General features: G+C 41.1%; 1 protein-coding gene across 2 annotated transcripts in view; it reads left to right on the top strand.

The window, feature by feature from the left end:
* mylkb (myosin light chain kinase b) overlaps positions 1–27285 on the top strand; it is a 253035-nt gene that overhangs the window by 92817 nt on the left and 132933 nt on the right. For both annotated transcript variants that reach the window (XM_034187254.1, XM_034187253.1), the window contains exon 6: positions 15174–15364. In XM_034187254.1, coding sequence (XP_034043145.1) covers positions 15174–15364 — 191 coding nt within the window. The remainder of the gene's footprint in view (positions 1–15173; positions 15365–27285) is intronic.

The following is a 27285-nucleotide window of genomic DNA, read 5'->3' as shown; positions in this document are numbered from 1 at the left end:
CAGGTTGTGATCAGAGCAAGAAAATTGGCACAATCAAAGAAAGAACAAGTTCGAACACATGAAGTGAGACCAGTGAACATGGAACTCAGGCAAAACTAAAGTCTGAAATTAAGTCAGAGTGCGCTCAGAATTCCCCAACACATCAAAACTACATCCAAACAAAGAAACAGAAACCACTGAACCAAAAGGAGATGAGAGCAGCAAATTAACTAATTAACAAATGAGATGAAGCACAGTGTGTTCAACGTGAAGACTGGGAAGGCTCAGCTGCAGGGGAGCAGTCCAGCGGCTGATGACTCTCCAGAGGATTAGCTCAAAGTGGTTTGTCCAGTGGCATGAGGATCTTGGAGCTAAGTAGCAAGATTCTGATCAATGAAACTTTCATTGGCCGTGGAATCTGTTCATACTGTCAGCTTTCCTGAAGGAATAAGATGTGCAACTTGGTGTGACTCCATCATCCAGGAGAAGAATGTAGAAGATCCAGTTTGTGTTGGTACAGGTGTCAGCCAACTTTGGTGGTCAGCTCCACCAGATCACAGAGGTTAGCTGGCAGCTTAAGAGGCACAAAATGGTCCTTTAATGGCTCATGGATGCCTTCTAGAAATGCAACAGAGAGGGCTGAGGTGTTCCACCTGCTAGCTGCTGCTAAGGTTTGGAACATAAAAACCGTTGGCATAATCTGATACACATCCTGAACTGTGCTGCTGCTGCAGTGACCACATGTTGACCCAGTTCTCCACATCCACACACTCTCTTCATTACCTTACTGAATGAATCCAGGGGATGACAGATGTTGGACTGCTGGTCCTGCACTCCGACCGCCCGCTCTCTGGCCTGGCCCTTCACTTGAGAAACTATCCCATCTTAGGGTCTGTCAGTTGAATGTCTGGTAGGTCTCTGGATCTCCATTGTGACTTTCTATCATCAAGAGGAGGAGCTCAGAAGGAGGAAGAACTGCTGCTTCCTGGGATGTGGATGCTATCATTTACTGAGGAGCTAAACTCTGCTGATTGCTGGCCACCAGTCAGTCTCAGGAATATCTCCTGGGCCATCCATAAAATTACCACAAAGCTCTCAAAATGAATTAACGATTGTTCATGCTGGGATAGCTGCTGAGCTTGGGCCTTAAAGACATTACCCGATGATGGGCTCTTCATGAACTCCATCGCTGGCTTGATTGTGTTATGAATCTACAGAAGGACCCCAACGCAGAGAACAACAATGAAGGACGGTTTGAACAGGTTTTATTGTCCAGAATAACAATACAGATACACAGATACTTTATTTGTCATTGTAACAAGCACAGTGAAAGGTAAAGTGCAGCCTTTCAGTGCAAATATAACCCTGAGTAAACCACACGCAGACTTAAAGGTCTGGAGAAGAGAAGAAAAACAAACATAACATTTGTAACATTGAGGTATGTCCAGAATGCAAATGAAAAAGAAAAAATCTATAAGAATGTAATAGCAAAAAAGAGATTACACATAAAAAAGACAAAAGAATGTACAAAACTGTGGATATTGCACATAAACAAATATTTCCCTCATTTCAGTAAAAAAAAAAAAAAAAAAAAATGAGGTGGGCTTCATAGATAATTGGCAAAGCTTCTGGGGAAAACCTGGTCTTGTTAGGAGAGACGGCATCCATCCCACTTTGGATGGAGCAGCTCTCATTTCTAGAAATCTGGCCAATTTTCTTAAATCCTCCAAACCGTGACTATCCAGGGTTGGGACCAGGAAGCAGAGTTGTGGTCTTACACACCTCTCTGCAGCTTCTCTCCCCCTGCCATCCCCCTATTACCCCATCCCCGTAGAGACGGTGCCTGCTCCCAGACTACCAATAACCAGCAAAAATCTATTTAAGCATAAAAATTCAAAAAGAAAAAATAATATAGCACCTTCAACTGCACCACAGACTAAAACAGTTAAATGTGGTCTATTAAACATTAGGTCTCTCTCTTCTAAGTCCCTGTTGGTAAATGATATAATAATTGATCAACATATTGATTTATTCTGCCTAACAGAAACCTGGTTACAGCAGGATGAATATGTTAGTTTAAATGAGTCAACACCCCCGAGTCACACTAACTGTCAGAATGCTCGTAGCACGGGCCGAGGAGGAGGATTAGCAGCAATCTTCCATTCCAGCTTATTAATTAATCAAAAACCCAGACAGAGCTTTAATTCATTTGAAAGCTTGACTCTTAGTCTTGTCCATCCAAATTGGAAGTCCCAAAAACCAGTTTTATTTGTTATTATCTATCGTCCACCTGGTCGTTACTGTGAGTTTCTCTGTGAATTTTCAGACCTTTTGTCTGACTTAGTGCTTAGCTCAGATAAGATAATTATAGTGGGTGATTTTAACATCCACACAGATGCTGAGAATGACAGCCTCAACACTGCATTTAATCTATTATTAGACTCTATTTGCTTTGCTCAAAATGTAAATGAGTCCACCCACCACTTTAATCATATCTTAGATCTTGTTCTGACTTATGGTATGGAAATAGAAGACTTAACAGTATTCCCTGAAAACTCCCTTCTGTCTGATCATTTCTTAATAACATTTACATTTACTCTGATGGACTACCCAGCAGTGGGGAATAAGTTTCATTACACTAGAAGTCTTTCAGAAAGCGCTGTAACTAGGTTTAAGGATATGATTCCTTCTTTATGTTCTCTAATGCCATATACCAACACAGTGCAGAGTAGCTACCTAAACTCTGTAAGTGAGATAGAGTATCTCGTCAATAGTTTTACATCCTCATTGAAGACAACTTTGGATGCTGTAGTTCCTCTAAAAAAGAGAGCTTTAAATCAGAAGTGCCTGACTCCGTGGTATAACTCACAAACTCGTAGCTTAAAGCAGATAACCCGTAAGTTGGAGAGGAAATGGTGTCTCACTAATTTAGAAGATCTTCACTTAGCCTGGAAAAAGAGTCTGTTGCTCTATAAAAAAAGCCCTCCGTAAAGCTAGGACATCTTTCTACTCATCACTAATTGAAGAAAATAAGAACAACCCCAGGTTTCTTTTCAGCACTGTAGCCAGGCTGACAAAGAGTCAGAGCTCTATTGAGCCGAGTATTCCATTAACTTTAACTAGTAATGACTTCATGACTTTCTTTGCTAACAAAATTTTAACTATTAGAGAAAAAATTACTCATAACCATCCCAAAGACGTATCATTATCTTTGGCTGCTTTCAGTGATGCCGGTATTTGGTTAGACTCTTTCTCTCCGATTGTTCTGTCTGAGTTATTTTCATTAGTTACTTCATCCAAACCATCAACATGTTTATTAGACCCCATTCCTACCAGGCTGCTCAAGGAAGCCCTACCATTATTTAATGCTTCGATCTTAAATATGATCAATCTATCTTTATTAGTTGGCTATGTACCACAGGCTTTTAAGGTGGCAGTAATTAAACCATTACTTAAAAAGCCATCACTTGACCCAGCTATCTTAGCTAATTATAGGCCAATCTCCAACCTTCCTTTTCTCTCAAAAAGTCTTGAAAGGGTAGTTGTAAAACAGCTAACTGATCATCTGCAGAGGAATGGTCTATTTGAAGAGTTTCAGTCAGGTTTTAGAATTCATCATAGTACAGAAACAGCATTAGTGAAGGTTACAAATGATCTTCTTATGGCCTCGGACAGTGGACTCATCTCTGTGCTTGTTCTGTTAGACCTCAGTGCTGCTTTTGATACTGTTGACCATAAAATTTTATTACAGAGATTAGAGCATGCCATAGGTATTAAAGGCACTGCGCTGCGGTGGTTTGAATCATATTTGTCTAATAGATTACAATTTGTTCATGTAAATGGGGAATCTTCTTCACAGACTAAAGTTAATTATGGAGTTCCACAAGGTTCTGTGCTAGGACCAATTTTATTCACTTTATACATGCTTCCCTTAGGCAGTATTATTAGACGGTATTGCTTAAATTTCATTGTTACGCAGGTGATACCCAGCTTTATCTATCCATGAAGCCAGAGGACACACACCAATTAGCTAAACTGCAGGATTGTCTTACAGACATAGATCCAAGACATGGATGACCTCTAATTTCCTGCTTTTAAACTCAGATAAAACTGAAGTTATTGTACTTGGCCCCACAAATCTTAGAAACATGGTGTCTAACCAGATCCTTACTCTGGATGGCATTACCCTGACCTCTAGTAATACTGTGAGAAATCTTGGAGTCATTTTTGATCAGGATATGTCATTCAAAGCGCATATTAAACAAATATGTAGGACTGCTTTTTTGCATTTACGCAATATCTCTAAAATCAGAAAGGTCTTGTCTCAGAGTGATGCTGAAAAACTAATTCATGCATTTATTTCCTCTAGGCTGGACTATTGTAATTCATTATTATCAGGTTGTCCTAAAAGTTCCCTAAAAAGCCTTCAGTTAATTCAAAATGCTGCAGCTAGAGTACTGACGGGGACTAGAAGGAGAGAGCATATCTCACCCATATTGGCCTCTCTTCATTGGCTTCCTGTTAATTCTAGAATAGAATTTAAAATTCTTCTTCTTACTTATAAGGTTTTGAATAATCAGGTCCCATCTTATCTTAGGGACCTCGTAGTACCATACCAACAAATTGTAATCTATTAAATAAATATGATTCAAACCACCGCAGCGCAGTGCCTTTAATACCTATGGCATGCTCTAATCTCTGTAATAAAATTTTATGGTCAACAGTATCAAAAGCAGCACTGAGGTCCAACAGAACAAGCACAGAGATAAGTCCACTGTCCGAAGCAATAAGAAGATCATTTGTAACCTTCACTAATGCTGTTTCTGTACTATGATGAATTCTAAAACCTGACTGAAACTCTTCAAATAGACCATTCCTCTGCAGATGATCAGTTAGCTGTTTTACAACTACCCTTTCAAGAATTTTTGAGAGAAAAGGAAGGTTGGAGATTGGCCTATAATTAGCTAAGATAGCTGGGTCAAGTGATGGCTTTTTAAGTAATGGTTTAATTACTGCCACCTTAAAAGCCTGTGGTACATAGCCAACTGTTGGGTATTTTCGCCTCCAAACATTCTTAAAACCTTGATAAGACAAACAGAGTCAAGAAACACCAGTGAGACAGAATGTCAATTTTAGCTCGCGAGGAGTGCAGTCAGGCTGTACACCAAAGCTACACTAAAGTCTGGCCTGCGCTCCCGCTCTTTTTATTTAGGACTTCCCTACATACATGGGCGGTACAGCTCCTAAGGGGAGGAGTGATAGCGCGTGAGCTGTTGCCGCAGAACCGCTGATTGCACAATACATTCAGGACGTTCAGAACCTTTTAATCTTGGGCTCGATTAAGATGTGTTTAAGACATCTATCGATTAATCACACTTCTTCTGACACAAGGACTAATGTATCATAATCACACTGTGGTTGGAACATTCAATTCTCTATTCTTTATCTCACTGCTCCGCTTACGGCTGCATTCTGCCTGGGTCATCTTCACATATCCTGAAAAAGAGCTTAGCGTGCACACAGAGATACCACAACTTGCAGAAACACGTCATGTCACATATCTTAAGTAACCTTCACCCATCACATCAGTACAATACACTTTATCAGAGCAGAGAGAACTACATTCTACCAGAGCAGAGAACACAAAACATGCATGATAAAATAAAACAGTGTATCTACAGAATAACTCCAACACCAACTAACAAAGATAGATTGATCATATTTAAGATCGAAGCATTAAATAATGGTAGGGCTTCCTTGAGCAGCCTGGTAGGAATGGGGTCTAATAGACATGTTGATGTTTGGAGGAAATAACTAATGAAAATAACTGAGACAGAACAATCAGAGAGAAAGAATCTAACCAAATACCAGCATTACTGAAAGCAGCCAAGGATAACGATATGTCTTTGGGATGGTTATGAGTAATTTTTTCTCTAATAGTTAAAATTTTATTAGCAAAGAAAGTCATGAAGTTATTACTAGTTAAAGTTAAAGGAATACTCGGCTCAGTAGAGCTCTGACTCTTTGTCAGCCTGGCTACAGTGCTGAAAAGAAATCTGGGGTTGTTCTTATTTTCTTCAATTAGTGATGAGTAGTAAGATGTCCTAGCTTTACGGAGGGCTTTTTTTTATAGCGCAACAGACTCTTTTTCCAGGCTAAGTGAAGATCTTCTAAATTAGTGAGACGCCATTTCCTGTCCAACTTACAGGTTATCTGCTTTAAGCTGCGAGTTTGTGAGTTATACCACGGAGTCAGACACTTCTGATTTAAGGCTCTCTTTTTCAGAGGAGCTACAGCATCCAAAGTTGTGCTCAATGAGGATGTAAAACTATTGACGAGATACTCTATCTCACTCACAGAGTTTAGGTAGCTACTCTGCACTGTGTTGGTATATGGCATTGGAGAACATAACAAAGAAGGAATCATATCCTTAAACGTAGTTACAGCGCTTTCCGAAAGACTTCTACTGTAATGAAACTTATTCCCCACTGCTGGGTAGTCCATTAAAGTAAATGTAAATGTTTTTAAGAAATGATCAGACAGAAGGGGGTTTTCAGGGAATACTGTTAAGTCTTCAATTTCCATGCCATAAGTCAGAACAAGATCTAAAGTATGGTTAAAGTGGTGGGTGGACTCATTTACATTTTGAGCGAAGCCAGTTGAGTCTAATAATAGATTAAATGCCATGTTGAGGCTGTCATTCTCAGCATCTATGTGAATGTTAAAATTGCCCACTATAATTATCTTATCTGAGCTAAGCACTAAGTCAGACAAAAGGTCTGAAAATTCACAGAGAAACTCACAGTAACAACCACGTGGATGATAGATAACAACAAATAAAACTGGTTTTTGGGACTTCCAATTTGGATGGGCAAGACTAAGAGTCAAGCTTTCAAATGAATTAAAGCTCTGTCTGGGTTTTTGATTCATTAATAAGCTGGAATGGAAGATTGCTGCTAATCCTCCGCCTCGGCCCGTGCTACGAGCATTCTGACAGTTAGTGTGACTCAGGGGTGTTGACTCATTTAAACTAACATATTCATCCTGCTGTAACCAGGTTTCTGTTAGGCAGAATAAATCAATATGTTGATCAATTATTATATCATTTACTAACAGGGACTTAGAAGAGAGAGACCTAATGTTTAATAGACCACATTTAACTGTTTTAGTCTGTGGTGCAGTTGAAGGTGCTATATTATTTTTTCTTTTTGAATTTTTATGCTTAAATAGATTTTTACTGGTTGTTGGTGGTCTGGGAGCAGGCACCGTCTCTACGGGGATGGGGTATTGGGGGGATGGCAGGGGGAGAGAAGCTACAGAGAGGTGTGTAAGACTACAACTCTGCTTTCTGGTCCCAACCCTGGATAGTCACGGTTTGGAGGATTTAAGAAAATTGGCCAGATTTCTAGAAATGAGAGCTGCTCCATCCAAAGTGGGATGGATGCCGTCTCTCCTAACAAGACCAGGTTTTCCCCAGAAGCTTTGCCAATTATCTATGAAGCCCACCTCATGTTTTGGACACCACTCAGACAGCCAGCAATTCAAGGAGAACATGCAGCTAAACAAAGCTATTTTTTTATTTAGCTATTACCATTACTGCTAAAGGAGGCCGAGGAATAACTAAACATTTCACACCCAGAGCAGAAAAGTGCGGGAGAGACAGGAGAAGCCGCCATGCTAAACCGGCTAAGAGCTAATAGCTGCGCTAAGCTAGTGGATTCCTAAAAACACACAAAGTGAATAATGTGTAAATAATTTAGAGGTGATTCAGCAGAGGGAGTGCTTTAGTTAAGGCACGTGAAGATTACACTGGGAAACAAATCATTATCTAGTTATCTAGATCAATCTAACTGCGCAGAATAAGCAGCTAACAGATACAGCAAAACACTGCTGTGCTCCGGAACAGGAAGTGATACAATACTGCAGTGAGAGCCAACCACCAGTAGAGTGGTTGGCTCTTCAGTCAGAGCCATGAAGGTTTTCATGATCAGAGCTTTCTCTTATCGTGCCCCTGTTCTGTGGAATGATCTCCCTGCGTCAATAAAACAGTCAGATTCTGTGGAGACTTTCAAGACCAGACTTAAGACGCACTTATTTTCCCTTTCATATGGCAGCATACTGGTACAGTTTTGTTTTATGCTTTCACTCTTTTATTCATTTTATTAGTAATTACCTAAATTCTTTATGGAGTGCGATGATGAAGAATGTGTGACAGCTGTCAGGAATTAATGAGTGACAGCTGTCACTCCCGGCTGTGTCCGTGGCGGCAGAGCCCTCTTGTGCCTGAAGCCCGCACTTCAGGCAGGGCGCCTCTGGTGGTGGGCCAGCAGTACATCCTCTTCTGGCGGCCCACACAACAAGGTTGCTGGTGTGGACGGTGTGCAGTCAGAGGTGTAGAGGGCAAAGAACAGCGGGTTCAGCACGCAGCCTTGAGGGGAACCGGTGCTGAGTGTGAGTGCTGTGGATATGTGGGGGCCAAACCTGACTGTCTGAGTCAGGATTAGCACAGCTCATAGCACGCAGGAGGACTGATCAAACACAGGTTTGGGTCAAGCACCCAGTAATCAGCCTAAAAAACCGCCTTAGTTTATCTGAGGGGAAAAGCAGGAGAATAATAAAAAACAACAAAGAAAATAAAACAGGTAGAGTTCAGTCACCACAGATCCATACAGCAGCAAAACAGCAGGCAAAAGACAGAATCCAGAATGGCAGCAAAGTCTAGAAAGTGGAGTCATAAACACCGTAATCAGAGCAAAAACCGTTGGCAACAAGGATGAGGAAAGATGGCAAAGGTCAGTCAAGTAATATCACATGGAGTGCTAGAGACCAGAGCAGAGCCTAATACAATCTGGGAACTGGGAGATGTTGTCATGGCGGTTACAGGATGTCAATCGATTAAACCTGGAAGTGCAGGGACACTGCGTGGTGCTTATCTCTGGTTTCTGAGGCATGAAGCAAACGAGAGCCCATGACTCCCACGGACATGGCGCCAGTCCATCATAGATTACTGCCCAGCCGAGGATAGTGCCCATTTTACAACTGCTGACTGAGGCAGATTCATAGGTCATAGGTCAACAACCCAGATGTTATAGTGACACCTAATAAACACCACGAAGTAACACGGAGGTGCATTTACCAGAAATAACTCAGAATGACTTGGAACATTTGAACAAAAGAGAACTAGAGCCAAAACATGATGCAGGAAATGGAATCCTCCACATTTATAATGGAAAGTTGAATGAAGTAATACAGAAAATAAATTAAAAATCGAGCTTGATTAACACATTAGATCAGGGGCCACAATCACATCTATACGGCAAACACACGAAATGACAGAGAAACGCCGAGTGTGACATGAGACCTGTGAGTGGAAGATGAAATAAAATCAGAGAAAACATAAAAAAAAAATCAAACTAAGGTTGACACGTTCACAATTGATCATAAATGAACAGATTTCAAATGTTTGAAGGAATGAGTTTACATGTTTGAACTTATGGATCTCCAATATAACGATCTGATTCTCGATGTTATTCATTTCTTCACTCACATATAAGTGAAGAAAAGAGCAGCGTGTGAGACACACACTGGACACGTGGGGGAGACACAGCGGACAGGTGTGAGAGACATACTGGACACGTGTGAGAGACATACTGGACACGTGTGAGAGACATACTGGACACGTGTGAGAGACACAGCGGACAGGTGTGAGAGACATACTGGACACGTGTGAGAGACATACTAGACACGTGTGAGAGACACACATTGGACACGTGGGAGAGACACAGCGGACAGGTGTGAGAGACATACTGGACACGTGTGAGAGACATACTAGACACGTGTGAGAGACATACTGGCACGTGGGAGAGACACAGCAGACAGGTGTGAGAGACATACTGGACACGTGTGAGAGACATACTAGACACGTGTGAGAGACATACTGGACACGTGTGAGAGACACACACTGGACACGTGGGAGAGACACAGCGGACAGGTGTGAGAGACATACTGGACACGTGTGAGAGACACAGTGGACAGGTGTGAGAGACACTGGACATGTGTGAGACACACACTGGACACGTGTGAGAGACATACTAGACACGTGTGAGAGACACAGCGGACAGGTGTGAGAGACATACTGGACACGTGTGAGAGACATACTAGACACGTGTGAGAGACACACACTGTACATGTGGGAGAGACACAGCGGACAGGTGTGAGAGACATACTGGACACGTGTGAGAGACATACTGGACACGTGTGAGAGATATACTGGACACGTGGGAAAGACACAGCGGACAGGTGTGAGAGACATACTGGACACGTGTGAGAGACATACTAGACACGTGTGAGAGACATACTGGACACGTGTGAGAGACACACACTGGACACGTGGGAGAGACATACTGGACACGTGTGAGAGACATACTGGACACGTGTGAGAGACACAGTGGACAGGTGTGAGAGACACTGGACACGTGTGAGACACACACTGGACACGTGTGAGAGACACAGCGGACAGGTGTGAGAGACATACTGGACACGTGTGAGAGACATACTAGACACGTGTGAGAGACACACACTGGACACGTGGGAGAGACACAGCGGACAGGTGTGAGAGACATACTGGACACGTGTGAGAGACACACTGGACACGTGTGAGAGACATACTAGACACGTGTGAGAGACACACTGGACATGTGGGAGAGACACAGCGGACAGGTGTGAGAGACATACTGGACACGTCTGAGAGACATACTGGACATGTGTGAGAGACATACTAGACACGTGTGAGAGACACAGCAGACAGGTGTGAGAGACATACTGGACACGTGTGAGACACACACTGGACACATGTGAGACACACACTGGACACGTGTGAGAGACACAGCGGACAGGTGTGAGAGACACTCGACACGTATGAGACACACACTGGACACGTGTGAGAGACACACACTGGACACGTGGGAGAGACACAGCGGACAGGTGTGAGAGACATACTGGACACGTGTGAGACACATACTTGACACGTGAGAGACACACACTGGACACGTGGAAGAGACACACACTGGACACGTGGGAGAGACACAGCGGACATGTGTGAGAGACATACTAGACACGTGTGAGAGACACACACTGGACACGTGTGAGAGACATACTGGACACGTGTGAGAGACACACACTGGACACGTGGGAGAGACACAGCGGACAGGTGTGAGAGACATACTGGACACGTGTGAGAGACACACTGGACACGTGTGAGAGACATACTAGACACGTGTGAGACACACACTGGACATGTGGGAGAGACACAGCGGACAGGTGTGAGAGACATACTGGACACGTCTGAGAGACATACTGGACATGTGTGAGAGACATACTAGACACGTGTGAGAGACACAGCAGACAGGTGTGAGAGACATACTGGACACGTGTGAGACACACACTGGACACGTGTGAGAGACACAGCGGACAGGTGTGAGAGACACTCGACACGTATGAGACACACACTGGACACGTGGGAGAGACACAGCGGACAGGTGTGAGAGACATACTGGACACGTGTGAGACACATACTTGACACGTGAGAGACACACACTGGACACGTGGAAGAGACACACACTGGACACGTGGGAGAGACACAGCAGACATGTGTGAGAGACATACTAGACACGTGTGAGAGACACACACTGGACACGTGTGAGAGACATACTGGGCACGTGTGAGAGACACAGCGGACATGTGTGAGAGACATACTGGACATGTGTGAGAGATACAGCGGACAGGTGTGAGAGACATACTGGACACGTGTGAGAGACACACACTGGACACGTGGGAGAGACACAGCGGACAGGTGTGAGAGACATACTGGACACGTGTGAGAGACATACTAGACACGTGTGAGAGACACACACTGGACACGTGGGAGAGACACAGTGGACAGGTGTGAGAGACATACTGGACACGTGTGAGAGACATACTAGACACGTGTGAGAGACATACTGGACACGTGGGAGAGACACAGCGGACAGGTGTGAGAGACATACTGGACACGTGTGAGAGACATACTAGACACGTGTGAGAGACATACTGGACACGTGTGAGAGACACACACTGGACACGTGGGAGAGACACAGCGGACAGGTGTGAGAGACATACTGGACACGTGTGAGAGGCATACTGGACACGTGTGAGAGACACAGTGGACAGGTGTGAGAGACACTGGACACGTGTGAGACACACACTGGACACATGTGAGAGACACAGCGGACAGGTGTGAGAGACATACTGGACACATGTGAGAGACATACTGGACACGTGTGAGAGACACAGCGGACACGTGTGAGAGACACAGCGGACAGGTGTGAGAGACATACTGGACACGTGTGAGAGACATACTAGACACGTGTGAGAGACATACTAGACACGTGTGAGAGACACACACTGGACACGTGGGAGAGACATAGTGGACACATGTGAGAGACATACTAGACACGTGTGAGAGACATACTGGACACGTGTGAGAGACACTGGACACGTGTGAGAGACACAGCGGACAGGGGTGAGAGACATACTGGACACGTGTGAGAGACATACTAGACACGTGTGAGAGACATACTGGACACGTGTGAGAGACATACTAGACACGTGTGAGAGACACACACTGGACACGTGGGAGAGACACAGCGGACAGGTGTGAGAGACATACTGGACATGTGTGAGAGACATACTGGACACATGTGAGAGACACACTGGACACGTGTGAGAGACACAGTGGACAGGTGTGAGAGACACTGGACACGTGTGAGACACACACTGGACACATGTGAGAGACACAGCGGACAGGTGTGAGAGACATACTGGACACGTGTGAGAGACACAGCGGACACGTGTGAGAGACACAGCGGACAGGTGTGAGATACATACTGGACACGTGTGAGAGACATACTAGACACGTGTGAGAGACATACTGGACAGGTGTGAGAGACATACTAGACACGTGTGAGAGACACACACTGGACACGTGGGAGAGACATACTGGACACATGTGAGAGACATACTGGACACGTGTGAGAGACACTGGACACGTGTGAGAGACACAGCGGACAGGGGTGAGAGACATACTGGACACGTGTGAGAGACATACTAGACACGTGTGAGAGACATACTGGACACGTGTGAGAGACATACTAGACACGTGTGAGAGACACACACTGGACACGTGGGAGAGACACAGCGGACAGGTGTGAGAGACATACTGGACACGTGTGAGAGACATACTGGACACGTGTGAGAGACACACTGGACACGTGTGAGAGACATACTAGACACGTGTGAGAGACACACACTGGACATGTGGGAGAGACACAGCGGACAGGTGTGAGAGACATACTGGACACGTGTGAGAGACATACTAGACACGTGTGAGAGACATACTGGACACGTGTGAGAGACACAGCGGACAGGTGTGAGAGACATACTGGACACGTGTGAGACACACACTGGACACGTGTGAGAGACACAGCGGACAGGTGTGAGAGACACTCGACACGTGTGAGACACACACTGGACACGTGTGAGAGACACACACTGGACACATGGGAGAGACACAGCGGACAGGTGTGAGAGACATACTGGACACGTGTGAGAGACATACTGGACACGTGAGAGACACACACTGGACACGTGGAAGAGACACACACTGGACATGTGGGAGAGACACAGCGGACATGTGTGAGAGACATACTAGACACATGTGAGAGACACACACTGGACACGTGTGAGAGACATACTGGACACGTGTGAGAGACACAGCGGACATGTGTGAGAGACATACTGGACATGTGTGAGAGACACAGCGGACAGGTGTGAGAGACATACTGGACACGTGTGAGAGACAGACACTGGACACGTGGGAGAGACATACTAGACATGTGTGAGAGACACAGCGGACACGTGTGAGAGACACACACTGGACACATGTGAGAGACACAGCGGACATGTGTGAGAGACATACACTGGACACGTGTGAGAGACACACACTGGACACGTGGGAGAGACACAGCGGACACGTGTGAGAGACATACTAGACACGTGTGAGAGACACACACTGGACACGTGTGAGAGACATACTGGACATGTGTGAGAGACATACTGGACATGTGTGAGAGACACAGCAGACAGGTGTGAGAGACACATTGGACATGTGTGAGAGACACACACTGGACACGTGGGAGAGACACAGCGGACATGTGTGAGAAACACACACTGGATACGTGTGAGAGACACACACTGGACACATGGGAGAGACACAGTGGACATGTGTGAGAGACACAGCGGACATGTGTGAGAGACACACACTGGACACGTGTGAGAGACAGACACTGGACACATGGGAGAGACACACTGGACATGTGTGAGAGACATACTGGACACATGGGAGAGACACAGCGGACAGGTGTTAGAGACATACTAGACACGTGTGAGAGACACAGCGGACACGTGTGAGAGACACACACTGGACACGTGGGAGAGACACAGCGGACACATGTGAGAGACACACACTGGACACGTGTGAGAGACACACACTGGACACGTGTGAGAGACACAGCGGACATGTGTGAGAGACATACTAGACACATGTGAGAGACACACACTGGACACGTGTGAGAGACATACTGGACACGTGTGAGAGACATACTGGACATGTGTGAGAGACACAGCAGACAGGTGTGAGAGACAAGAGACACACTGGACATGTGTGAGAGACACACACTGGACACGTGGGAGAGACACAGCGGACATGTGTGAGAGACACACACTGGACACGTGTGAGAGACACACACTGGACACATGGGAGAGACACAGTGGACATGTGTGAGAGACACAGCGGACATGTGTGAGAGACATACTAGACATGTGTGAGAGACACACACTGGACACGTGTGAGAGACACAGCGGACATGTGTGAGAGACACACTGGACACATGTGAGACACACTGGACACGTGTGAGAGACATACTGGACACATGGGAGAGACACAGCGGACAGGTGTGAGACACACACTGGACAGGTGACCTGCTGGAAACACAATAAACAGTAGCTCCCATGATGTCTTGGGCTGGTTCTTCCTTCACGTGAGGCTTTAAAGGCAGCAACAGTTTTCGTATTAATCTCATCACTGCCCCTCCCCTCAGACAAACCAGATCCCCCAGCAAAGGTTCCTGCAGCATCTGACATCCGGAGATCAAGTTTGACACTGTCATGGTATGGGCCAACCTACGATGGCGGTAGTGCTGTGCAGTCCTACATCCTGGAGATCTGGAACTCTGTCGAGCAGCAGTGGAAGCACCTCGTATCTTGCAACAGTACTTCCTACAACATACAGGTGTGTACAGCTGGTACATAAATCACAGTTTATAACATGGTTATAGAGCAGCCACAGGTGGTCACAGATGTGCAATGATTTTTCCAGATTTGTTCTAAGTGCTTGCTGATGTGTGACGGGCATTATATACACGGAACAAAAATCTGAACACAATCAATGCCATTTTCACTTATTATTTCTTGGCAATAAACACAAAGAAACTCAGTATGAAATACTGCATAGACAGCACAGGACACCAGTTTTTCTGAACAAACTACACCCACGTAGGTTACCTTTGTGTCTTAAATGCAAATTAACAAATGATATATATATATATATATATATATATATATATATATATATATATATATATATATATATATATATATATATATATATATATATATGCATTGCTTATAGAGTTGTTCAAAAATATCTAAATACTGGTTTTGTGTAACCAAGGAAATCAGTGCTATTCTGAAGTTGGGAATCTGTAAAGATCCAGGTCAGTTTCTATCAGGGCTGCTATCTCCCAATGAATTAACAGACAAGAATAAATCAAAATTATTAAGAAAACTTTTATACTTGGCACGAAAATGTATCTTGTTTAACTGGATTAAGGAGAAAACAACAGTAACTCAGTGGTATACAGAGATTATCGGAGTATTACCAATGGAGAGTCTAAGTGCAAAGTTAAGAGGTAGTGATGATAAATATTTGGATTTATGGCGCCCTCTATTGGAATACTTGCCTGGTGATCGAAGCAATACTTTGCAAAAGGGCAATGGTTTGCTGAACTGGAGAAGCTTGGGGTCTTCCAATTGAATAAATTTGTCTCTGTAGCCTGTTTTAGGTAAATTATGTGTATTTCTTTTTTTATTTCTTATTTAATTGTTTGCAACTCAGATTTCTCAGTATTTTTAGTTCAGTTTAGTTTTTTGGGTATTGTTGCATTTTAATGTTAAAATTTCAATAAAATATGTTTACAAAAATTATAACACTTTTGTTTTTGCTCCCGTTTGTCATAAGCTGAACTCAAAGTTCTAAAACATTTTATATAAACCCAAATGACTTAAATCTGTGATAGTGAGCACTTCTCATTTGCTGAGATAATCCATCCCACCTCACAGGTGTGGCATATCAAGATGCTGATTAGACAACATGATTATTGCACAGGTGTGCCTTAGGCCGGTGATTATTGATGGGTTTACAGGTATTTAAAGCTGCTACAGGTGTTCACAGATGTGATATAGGTTCATATAGATGGGTTACAGGTGCTTGTTGATGTTATATGTGTTTATAGATGGGTTACAGGTGCTTGTTGATGTTACATGTGTTTATAGATGTGTTATAGGTGCTTATAGATGTTACATGTGTTTATAGATGTGTTACAGGTGCTTGTTGATGTTACATGTGTTTATAGATGTGTTATAGGTGCTTGTTGATGTTATATGTGTTTATAGATGTGTTATAGGTGCTTATAGATGTTACATGTGTTTATAGATGTGTTACAGGTGCTTGTTGATGTTACATGTGTTTATAGATGTGTTACAGGTGCTTGTTGATGTTATATGTGTTTATAGATGTGTTGTAGTCTTACACACCTCTCTGCAGCTTCTCTCCCCCTGCCATCCCCTCATTACCCCATCCCCGTAGAGACGGTGCCTGCTCCCAGACTACCAATAACCAGCAAAATCTATTTAAGCATAAAAATTCAAAAAGAAAAAATAATATAGCACCTTCAACTGCACCACAGACTAAAACAGTTAAATGTGGTCTATTAAACATTAGGTCTCTCTCTTCTAAGTCCCTGTTGGTAAATGATATAATAATTGATCAACATATTGATTTATTCTGCCTAACAGAAACCTGGTTACAGCAGGATGAATATGTTAGTTTAAATGAGTCAACACCCCCGAGTCACACTAACTGTCAGAATGCTCGTAGCACGGGCCGGGGTGGAGGATTAGCAGCAATCTTCCATTCCAGCTTATTAATTAATCCAAAACCCAGACAGAGCTTTAATTCATTTGAAAGCTTGTCTCTTAGTCTTGTCCATCCAAATTGGAAGTCCCAAAAACCAGTTTTATTTGTTATTATCTATCGTCCACCTGGTCGTTACTGTGAGTTTCTCTGTGAATTTTCAGACCTTTTGTCTGACTTAGTGCTTAGCTCAGATAAGATAATTATAGTGGGCGATTTTAACATCCACACAGATGCTGAGAATGACAGCCTCAACACTGCATTTAATCTATTATTAGACTCTATTGGCTTTGCTCAAAAAGTAAATGAGTCCACCCACCACTTTAATCATATCTTAGATCTTGTTCTGACTTATGGTATGGAAATAGAAGACTTAACAGTATTCCCTGATAACTCCCTTCTGTCTGATCATTTCTTAATAACATTTACATTTACTCTGATGGACTACCCAGCAGTGGGGAATAAGTTTCATTACACTAGAAGTCTTTCAGAAAGCGCTGTAACTAGGTTTAAGGATATGATTCCTTCTTTATGTTCTCTAATGCCATATACCAACACAGTGCAGAGTAGCTACCTAAACTCTGTAAGGGAGATAGAGTATCTCGTCAATAGTTTTACATCCTCATTGAAGACAACTTTGGATGCTGTAGCTCCTCTGAAAAAGAGAGCTTTAAATCAGAAGTGTCTGACTCCGTGGTATAACTCACAAACTCGTAGCTTAAAGCAGATAACCCGTAAGTTGGAGAGGAAATGGCGTCTCACTAATTTAGAAGATCTTCACTTAGCCTGGAAAAAGAGTCTGTTGCTCTATAAAAAAGCCCTTCGTAAAGCTAGGACATCTTTCTACTCATCACTAATTGAAGAAAATAAGAACAACCCCAGGTTTCTTTTCAGCACTGTAGCCAGGCTGACAAAGAGTCAGAGCTCTATTGAGCTGAGTATTCCATTAACTTTAACTAGTAATGACTTCATGACTTTCTTTGCTAACAAAATTTTAACTATTAGAGAAAAAATTACTCATAACCATCCCAAAGACGTATCGTTATCTTTGGCTGCTTTCAGTGATGCCGGTATTTGGTTAGACTCTTTCTCTCCGATTGTTCTGTCTGAGTTATTCTCATTAGTTACTTCATCCAAACCATCAACATGTTTATTAGACCCCATTCCTACCAGGCTGCTCAAGGAAGCCCTACCATTATTTAATGCTTCGATCTTAAATATGATCAATCTATCTTTGTTAGTTGGCTATGTACCACAGGCTTTTAAGGTGGCAGTAATTAAACCATTACTTAAAAAGCCATCACTTGACCCAGCTATCTTAGCTAATTATAGGCCAATCTCCAACCTTCCTTTTCTCTCAAAAATTCTTGAAAGGGTAGTTGTAAAACAGCTAACTGATCATCTGCAGAGGAATGGTCTATTTGAAGAGTTTCAGTCAGGTTTTAGAATTCATCATAGTACAGAAACAGCATTAGTGAAGGTTACAAATGATCTTCTTATGGCCTCGGACAGTGGACTCATCTCTGTGCTTGTTCTGTTAGATCTCAGTGCTGCTTTTGATACTGTTGACCATAAAATTTTATTACAGAGATTAGAGCATGCCATAGGTATTAAAGGCACTGCGCTGCGGTGGTTTGAATCATATTTGTCTAATAGATTACAATTTGTTCATGTAAATGGGGAATCTTCTTCACAGACTAAAGTTAATTATGGAGTTCCACAAGGTTCTGTGCTAGGACCAATTTTATTCACTTTATACATGCTTCCCTTAGGCAGTATTATTAGACGGTATTGCTTAAATTTTCATTGTTACGCAGATGATACCCAGCTTTATCTATCCATGAAGCCAGAGGACACACACCAATTAGCTAAACTGCAGGATTGTCTTACAGACATAAAGACATGGATGACCTCTAATTTCCTGCTTTTAAACTCAGATAAAACTGAAGTTATTGTACTTGGCCCCACAAATCTTAGAAACATGGTGTCTAACCAGATCCTTACTCTGGATGGCATTACCCTGACCTCTAGTAATACTGTGAGAAATCTTGGAGTCATTTTTGATCAGGATATGTCATTCAAAGTGCATATTAAACAAATATGTAGGACTGCTTTTTTGCATTTACGCAATATCTCTAAAATCAGAAAGGTCTTGTCTCAGAGTGATGCTGAAAAACTAATTCATGCATTTATTTCCTCTAGGCTGGACTATTGTAATTCATTATTATCAGGTTGTCCTAAAAGTTCCCTAAAAAGCCTTCAGTTAATTCAAAATGCTGCAGCTAGAGTACTGACGGGGACTAGAAGGAGAGAGCATATCTCACCCATATTGGCCTCTCTTCATTGGCTTCCTGTTAATTCTAGAATAGAATTTAAAATTCTTCTTCTTACTTATAAGGTTTTGAATAATCAGGTCCCATCTTATCTTAGGGACCTCGTAGTACCATATTACCCCAATAGAGCGCTTCGCTCTCAGACTGCAGGCTTACTTGTAGTTCCTAGGGTTTGTAAGAGTAGAATGGGAGGCAGAGCCTTCAGCTTTCAGGCTCCTCTCCTGTGGAACCAGCTCCCAATTCAGATCAGGGAGACAGACACCCTCTCTACTTTTAAGATTAGGCTTAAAACTTTCCTTTTTGCTAAAGCTTATAGTTAGGGCTGGATCAGGTGACCCTGAACCATCCCTTAGTTATGCTGCTATAGACGTAGACTGCTGGGGGGTTCCCATGATGCACTGTTTCTTTTTCTTTTTGCTCTGTATGCACCACTCTGCATTTAATCATTAGTGATCGATCTCTGCTCCCCTCCACAGCATGTCTTTTTCCTGGTTCTCTCCCTCAGCCCCAACCAGTCCCAGCAGAAGACTGCCCCTCCCTGAGCCTGGTTCTGCTGGAGGTTTCTTCCTGTTAAAAGGGAGTTTTTCCTTCCCACTGTAGCCAAGTGCTTGCTCACAGGGGGTCGTTTTGACCGTTGGGGTTTTACATAATTATTGTATGGCCTTGCCTTACAATATAAAGCGCCTTGGGGCAACTGTTTGTTGTGATTTGGCGCTATATAAAAAAAATTGATTGATTGATTGATTATAGGTGCTTATAGATGTTACATGTGTTTATAGATGTGTTATAGGTGCTTATTGATGTTACATGTGTTTATAGATGTGTTATAGGTGCTTATAGATGTTACATGTGTTTATAGATGTGTTATAGGTGCTTATTGATGTTACATGTGTTTATAGATGTGTTATAGGTGCTTATAGATGTTACATGTGTTTATAGATGTGTTATAGGTGCTTGTTGATGTTACATGTGTTTATAGATGGGTTACAGGTGCTTGTTGATGTTACATGTGTTTATAGATGTGTTATAGGTGCTTATAGATGTTACATGTGTTTATAGATGTGTTACAGGTGCTTGTTGATGTTACATGTGTTTATAGATGTGTTATAGGTGCTTGTTGATGTTACATGTGTTTATAGATGTGTTATAGGTGCTTGTTGATGTTACATGTGTTTATAGATGGGTTACAGGTGCTTGTTGATGTTACATGTGTTTATAGATGTGTTATAGGTGCTTATAGATGTTACATGTGTTTATAGATGTGTTACAGGTGCTTATTGATGTTACATGTGTTTATAGATGTGTTATAGGTGCTTATAGATGTTACATGTGTTTATAGATGTGTTATAGGTGCTTATAGATGTTACATGTGTTTATAGATGTGTTACAGGTGCTTGTTGATGTTACATGTGTTTATAGATGTGTTATAGGTGCTTGTTGATGTTACATGTGTTTATAGATGGGTTACAGGTGCTTGTTGATGTTACATGTGTTTATAGATGTGTTATAGGTGCTTATAGATGTTACATGTGTTTATAGATGTGTTACAGGTGCTTGTTGATGTTACATGTGTTTATAGATGTGTTATAGGTGCTTGTTGATGTTACATGTGTTTATAGATGTGTTATAGGTGCTTATAGACAGGGTGAACATAACTGGTACTCATTATGCTCGTGTGTGCTAAACAGTGATGCCAATAACGCGTTACTTAGTAACGCGTTACTCTAATCTGACCACTTTTTTTAGTAACGAGTAATCTAACACGTTAATCTTTCCAAATCAGTAATCAGATTAAAGTTACTTCTCCAAGTCACTATGTGTTACTATTATTTTTACATTGTGGGTAGATAGCAGCATTAAACTTGGTCCGTGGGCAGCAGGTTGGGGTTCAACTGAACTGCCCACTTTAAGCGAGCTGTGAGCTTTTCATCCACGGTTTTCTGCAGCAGCTACGACTCGTCTTCACCTCTTAAAGCACAGTGACAACAGCACACCTACACTGAGCTTTACAAAGACATTTTATGCTTTTTTTTCTCCTTTATTTAGAATTCTGAGCTGAGCTGCTCCGTATCTGCTCGTTAAAAACAGCTGATCCTCCACGAGTGTCAACAACTAACACTATTTTCCACTCAAATGCACCTAAACTCTCTTTCTGAGGACCACATGATGTGAAAACGCAATAAAACTTCTTACCTGTAAATCTGGTCACGTTTTCTGCATAAATAAATGTTATCCATTCTTTGTGCTCAAACGCCAAAGCAGGGGCGAATCCAGATGGAATGGGGGCGTGGGGCAGGGATGTGCCCACCCCCCACAACACCCTTAGATTAAAGGTCCAGTTTTGAAGCCATTTTTTTTATTACAACTACTAATACTACTTATAATAATAATAATTTTGACAAGTAAAATGTTTAGAGAGAATTTAAATGTTAGAAAGAACTTAATAGTTACATTTATAAACAATGTAGGCTAGAAATTGCAAGTTTTACTGTTACAGTGCTGTCAACAGTTAAATATGAGGTCAAGAAAGAGGTCTTTATTTTACTTTTTATAAAACAATGTTTCTGTGTAGGCTCTCAGTTGTCCAGGTGGTTTCCATAGTAGAGAAGCTTGAATCTTCGACTGGACTGTGTTGCTTGATGCGAGGAAGTTTCGCTTCAAATCGCAGAAGCTTCCTCAGCTAAAATTCTTGCTCTGGTGGTCTGACTTCTGTCTTGACTCTTGTTGAGAAGAATGATCCGAAGTCACAAAAGCTGGAGTTTTAAACCTAACCAGACCCCTCCTACCGAGAGGCCGACTGCTATAGGCTAGTGACTAAACAATAGCTCTAATTAGAACCTATTGTGCTCTAGTTAGCACCCTCCTAATGACAGAGCAGCTGTCCCTCTCCTGATGGCTCCCTTGACGACTCTGCTGATGACGTGAATGACTCATTACCATGAACAAAAGACTGAAACTGCTTTGACCTGAGTACCCCATTGTAAACAGGGGATAAAGCATGTCTCAGACCCCCTCCCCGGTTAAGGCTGGGTTTCAAACATTTCACAAAGAATGCCTCCTTGACACCTCTCTCAAACCATTTCTTCTCTCTGGCTAAGATTTTAACTTCCTTGTCCTCAAACGTGTGGTTAGTGTCTTTAAGGTGGAGATGAACTGCAGACTGAGGTCCACTGGTGACCTCTCTGCTGTGCTGGTATAGCCTTTTGTGTAAAGGTTGCTTCGTCTCACCTGTGTAGTGTTCATTACAGTTTTCCTGACATCTGATAGAATACACTACATTGCTCTGTTTGTAACTAGGGATCCTGTCCTTAGGGTGAACTAATTTCTGTCTCAAGGTGTTAACCGGTTTAAAGTAAACTGGGATTTTGTGCTGTCTGAAGATCCTCTGTAGTTTTTCCCCTACTCCTGCTAAATAAGGGAGAGACACTCCTCTTCTTCTTGTCTCCGGAGACAAGAAGCATTTTAGCATGCACAAGCAACATGAGTACCAGTTATGTGCATGCCTGCTTATAAATGTGACAGGTGTTTATAGATGTGTTATAGGTGCTTATAGATGTGACAGGTGTTTATAGATGTGTTCTAGGTGCTTGTAGAGGTTACAGGTGTTTATAGATGTGATATAAGTGCTTATAGATGTTATAGATGTTTATAGATGTGTTATAGGTGCTTATAGATGTTACAGGTGGTTATAGATGTGTTACAGGTGTTAATAGATGTGATATAAGTGCTTATAGATGTTACAGGTGTTTATAGCTGTCTTATAAGTGCTTCTAGATGTGTTATATGGGCTTATAGATGTGACAGTTGTTTATAGATGCGATACAAGTGTTTATAGATGTGTTATATGTGCTTAGATATGATATAGTTTATAGATGTGATATAAGTGCTTATACATGTTACATATATTTATAGATGTGAGATAACTGCTTACAGATGTGTTGTAGGTGCTTATAGATGTGACAGGTGTTTATAGATGTGTTTGTGGTGCTTATAGATGTTACAGGTGTTTATAGATGTGTTATAGGCAGGCATGCACATAACTGATACTCATGGTGCTTGTGCATGATAAAAACAAATGATGTGCAACAGAAAACACAAGGGAAACACTTCATAGGAGGAAAGCAACGATAGATTGTAGGATAAGTGTTTCCCCCTGTGTGCTGTCTGCTGTGCATCAATGATTTTTAACACACACGAGCACAATGAGTACCAGTTATGTGCACCGCTGGTTATGGGTGCTTAGAGATGTGGCAGGTGTTTATAGATGTGTTATATGTGCTTACAGATGTGTTATAGGTGCTTATAGATGTTACAGCTGTTTATAGATGTGTTGTAGGTGCTTATAGATGTGACAGGTGTTTCTAGATGTAATATAAGTGTTTATAGATGTGTTGTAGGTGCTTATAAATGTGACAGGTGTTTATAGATGTGTTATAGGTGCTTATAGATGTGACAGGTGTTTATAGATGTGTTATAGGTGCTTATAAATGTGACAGGTGTTTATAGATGTGTTATAGGTGCTTATAGATGTGACAGGTGTTTATAGATGTGTTATAGGTGCTTATAGATGTGACAGGTGTTTATAGATGTGTTTGTGGTGCTTATAGATGTTACAGGTGTTTATAGATGTGTTATAGGTGCTTAGAGATGTGGCAGGTGTTTATAGATGTGTTATAGGTGCTTATAGATGTTACAGGTGTTTATAGATGTGTTATAGGTGCTTATAGATGTTACAGGTGTTTATAGATGTTATATGTGTTTATAGGGTAACACTTTATATTAACTGCACGCTGTAAAGCATTTATAAAATGTGAGTAAATGCTTAAATAACTACTTGTAAAACATTTACAAAGCATTCTTTTTGATTAGCTACTCATTGGTCAGAACATAAACTGATGGCATAATAATTATTAATTATTAATAATTATTAAGAAGAAAATATGTAATGTCTTTATAAAATATTTATGTTTTTTAAATTCTCTATAAACCATTTAAGTAAAGTTGATCATTGATAGTTTATCATTTACAAATGTAAAATCAGACACTATTCATTAGTGATAAAAATACTTTACAAATATTTTTATTGTCCTTACATTTTTTCCTTACAAATTATTAACTATTATATTATTATTATTTACTAAGCATTAATAAACCATTAGTTGATGTTCAATGTATCAGTTATAACATTTGTAAAGATTGCATTAACTACTTATCCTTATTCCTCAATACTTTATGTATCATTTGTTAATGTACAAAGCTCAAGTCTTGTTCCCCATCACTATAAGTATGCAGTTTTAAGTATGCAATGTACGAATTCTTCTTTCAATGTACCAATAAGCTTTAACTGAGCATTAGTTAAGCATTTGTAATATCCTTGTGGTGATTAAATTTGTTTTATAACATTTGTATATGCTTAATATATATTTTAATCATAATCTCAAACAGTTTACAAATTCACTTTTATATGTCCATTTATAAATGCTTATCAATGCATTAGTAAACTTAAAAATACTATTATAAAGCCTTTACAAGCTGTTAGTAAAGAATTTTGTGTGAGCTTAACTAAAGTGATGGTTAAATTTGTTTTATAACTCATTTGTATGTGCTTAATATATATTTTAATCATGGTCTCTAACAGTTGACCAATTCACTTTTATATATACATTCATAAATACTTATCAACACATATTTTGTTTTGAGGAATTGCTACGGTGGTATTAGACGAGGAGTGTGGGTTCATTTATTGCAAAATGTTAAAGTGATGTTCGGTTAGGAGGTGGTGTCGAGTTGCGAGTAATTGCGCCCTCATGAGTTGCAAACCGATAGCGAAACGTGGGTTCAGAACAGCTTGCCATTAGCTGCTAAGCGATAGCGTCTAATCGGCTAACTGGCACCCTCTTAGAAGAGCAACTAAGAGGGTGCCAGGATTCAGGGATCTCTCTTACGAGCAGAGGTTAAGAAAGCTCAAGCTTCTTACCCTTGTATACAGGAGACTGAGCGGAGACCTGATTAACACATACAAGTACCTCACAGGTGAATATGATGTGGAGTCATGTTTACCACCACTGGAGGAAGACAGAAGAACTAGAGGCCATGATAAGAAGCTGAGGAAGATGTACAGCTGAACAGATAAGAGATGGTACTTCTTCATTCAACGAGTAGGTGCCTGGTGGAATAGTCTTCCTCAAGCAGTGATAGATGCACCCACGACAAATTAAAAAGCCGATGGGATGATTATTTCTAAGATCACCCTATGGTCTACAACTACAGGGCGCTCAACTGTCCAGTCAACCCACATATGACAGTAGACCAGGTCAAAGAAGAGCGGCTTTCCAATAGGAATCCTTGTGGATTCCTTCCAAGCCAAAGAGGATATGTATATGTATATATGTATAAAAAACTAACGATGTTTTACATTCGACAATATAAATTCACATCGATCAAGCTGACAGCCTCTTGGACAGAAACAAAGTGTCCGCTTGATGATTTTCAACCTTAGAATACGTTAAGCAGTTAGATTTGGTACAACAGTTAGCCAGTTTAGCTTTAGACTAGCTTCCACGAACACTTACGCGCGTAGCTGATTAACCATCGTTTTCGGTGAGCTGTCCGCTGGAAGTGTACGTGAGAATGCCAGTGATTAAGCAACATTAGACTATATGGTCTGAAAAACTGTTAAAAGCAGTTTTTCATTTGAATCTTTGTCCTTGGATGTTCGTCGTCAATGAGAACAGAAACAGGAAGTGTCGTAGGACGTCTTCCTCGCCATTTTAATTTCTTGAACAATTGTGTGAGCTGCTGCCATCTGTCGGTGATATAGTATCATTTGCACTTGGTGTTGCAGCCATTTGTCGGTGAAGTAAATAAAATTACATCTTATTTGGTTTGAAAAAACAAGAAGTTTATATTCCTAGAAACGACTGGGTGCTTACAATTAAGAAATTTAATTAATAAAACATAAAATAAATAAACGATTGGGTGCTAAAAATTTAAATTAATAAACTGAATAAAATATAATAGAAATAAGGACTAATAAATAATTATAACAAATAAATACATAAAATAATAATATTAATAAATAAATAAAAAAAAGATGGCACTGGGAAAAAGCTCAATATGAGGACCTCCTTAACTGGAGGTACAGTATTTGAGAGAGCTAAAAAGGAAAAGAGGAAAGAATTTGAGAGCAGAGAGCAGCTAAAAGAACAGAAGAGAAATGTAATGAACAAATAATAGGTGCAGAGAGAAGTCGTTATTGTCGGATTCTTAAATGGTTTACAGAGAATTAAAATATGTAATGTCTTTATAAAACATTTATAAATGATTTATAAAGACATTACATATTTTGTTATTAATCATTATTAAGCCATCTATTTATGTTCTTACCAGTGAGTAACTAATAAAAAGGAATGCTTAATAATTTGTGAGGAAAAAAATGTAAAGACAATAAAAATATTTGTAAAGTATTTTTATCACTAATGAAGAGTGTCTGATTTTACATTTGTAAATGACGAACTATTAATGATCAACATTTCTTAAATGGTTTATAGAGAATTAAAAAATCATTTCTAAATGTTTTATAAAGACATTACATATTTTGTTCTTAATAATTATTAAGCCATCTAT

This window comes from Thalassophryne amazonica, chromosome 14 (genome assembly GCF_902500255.1).
Source record: "Thalassophryne amazonica chromosome 14, fThaAma1.1, whole genome shotgun sequence".
NCBI lineage: Eukaryota > Metazoa > Chordata > Actinopteri > Batrachoidiformes > Batrachoididae > Thalassophryne > Thalassophryne amazonica.
This window is presented reverse-complemented; position numbering and strand designations above follow the sequence as displayed.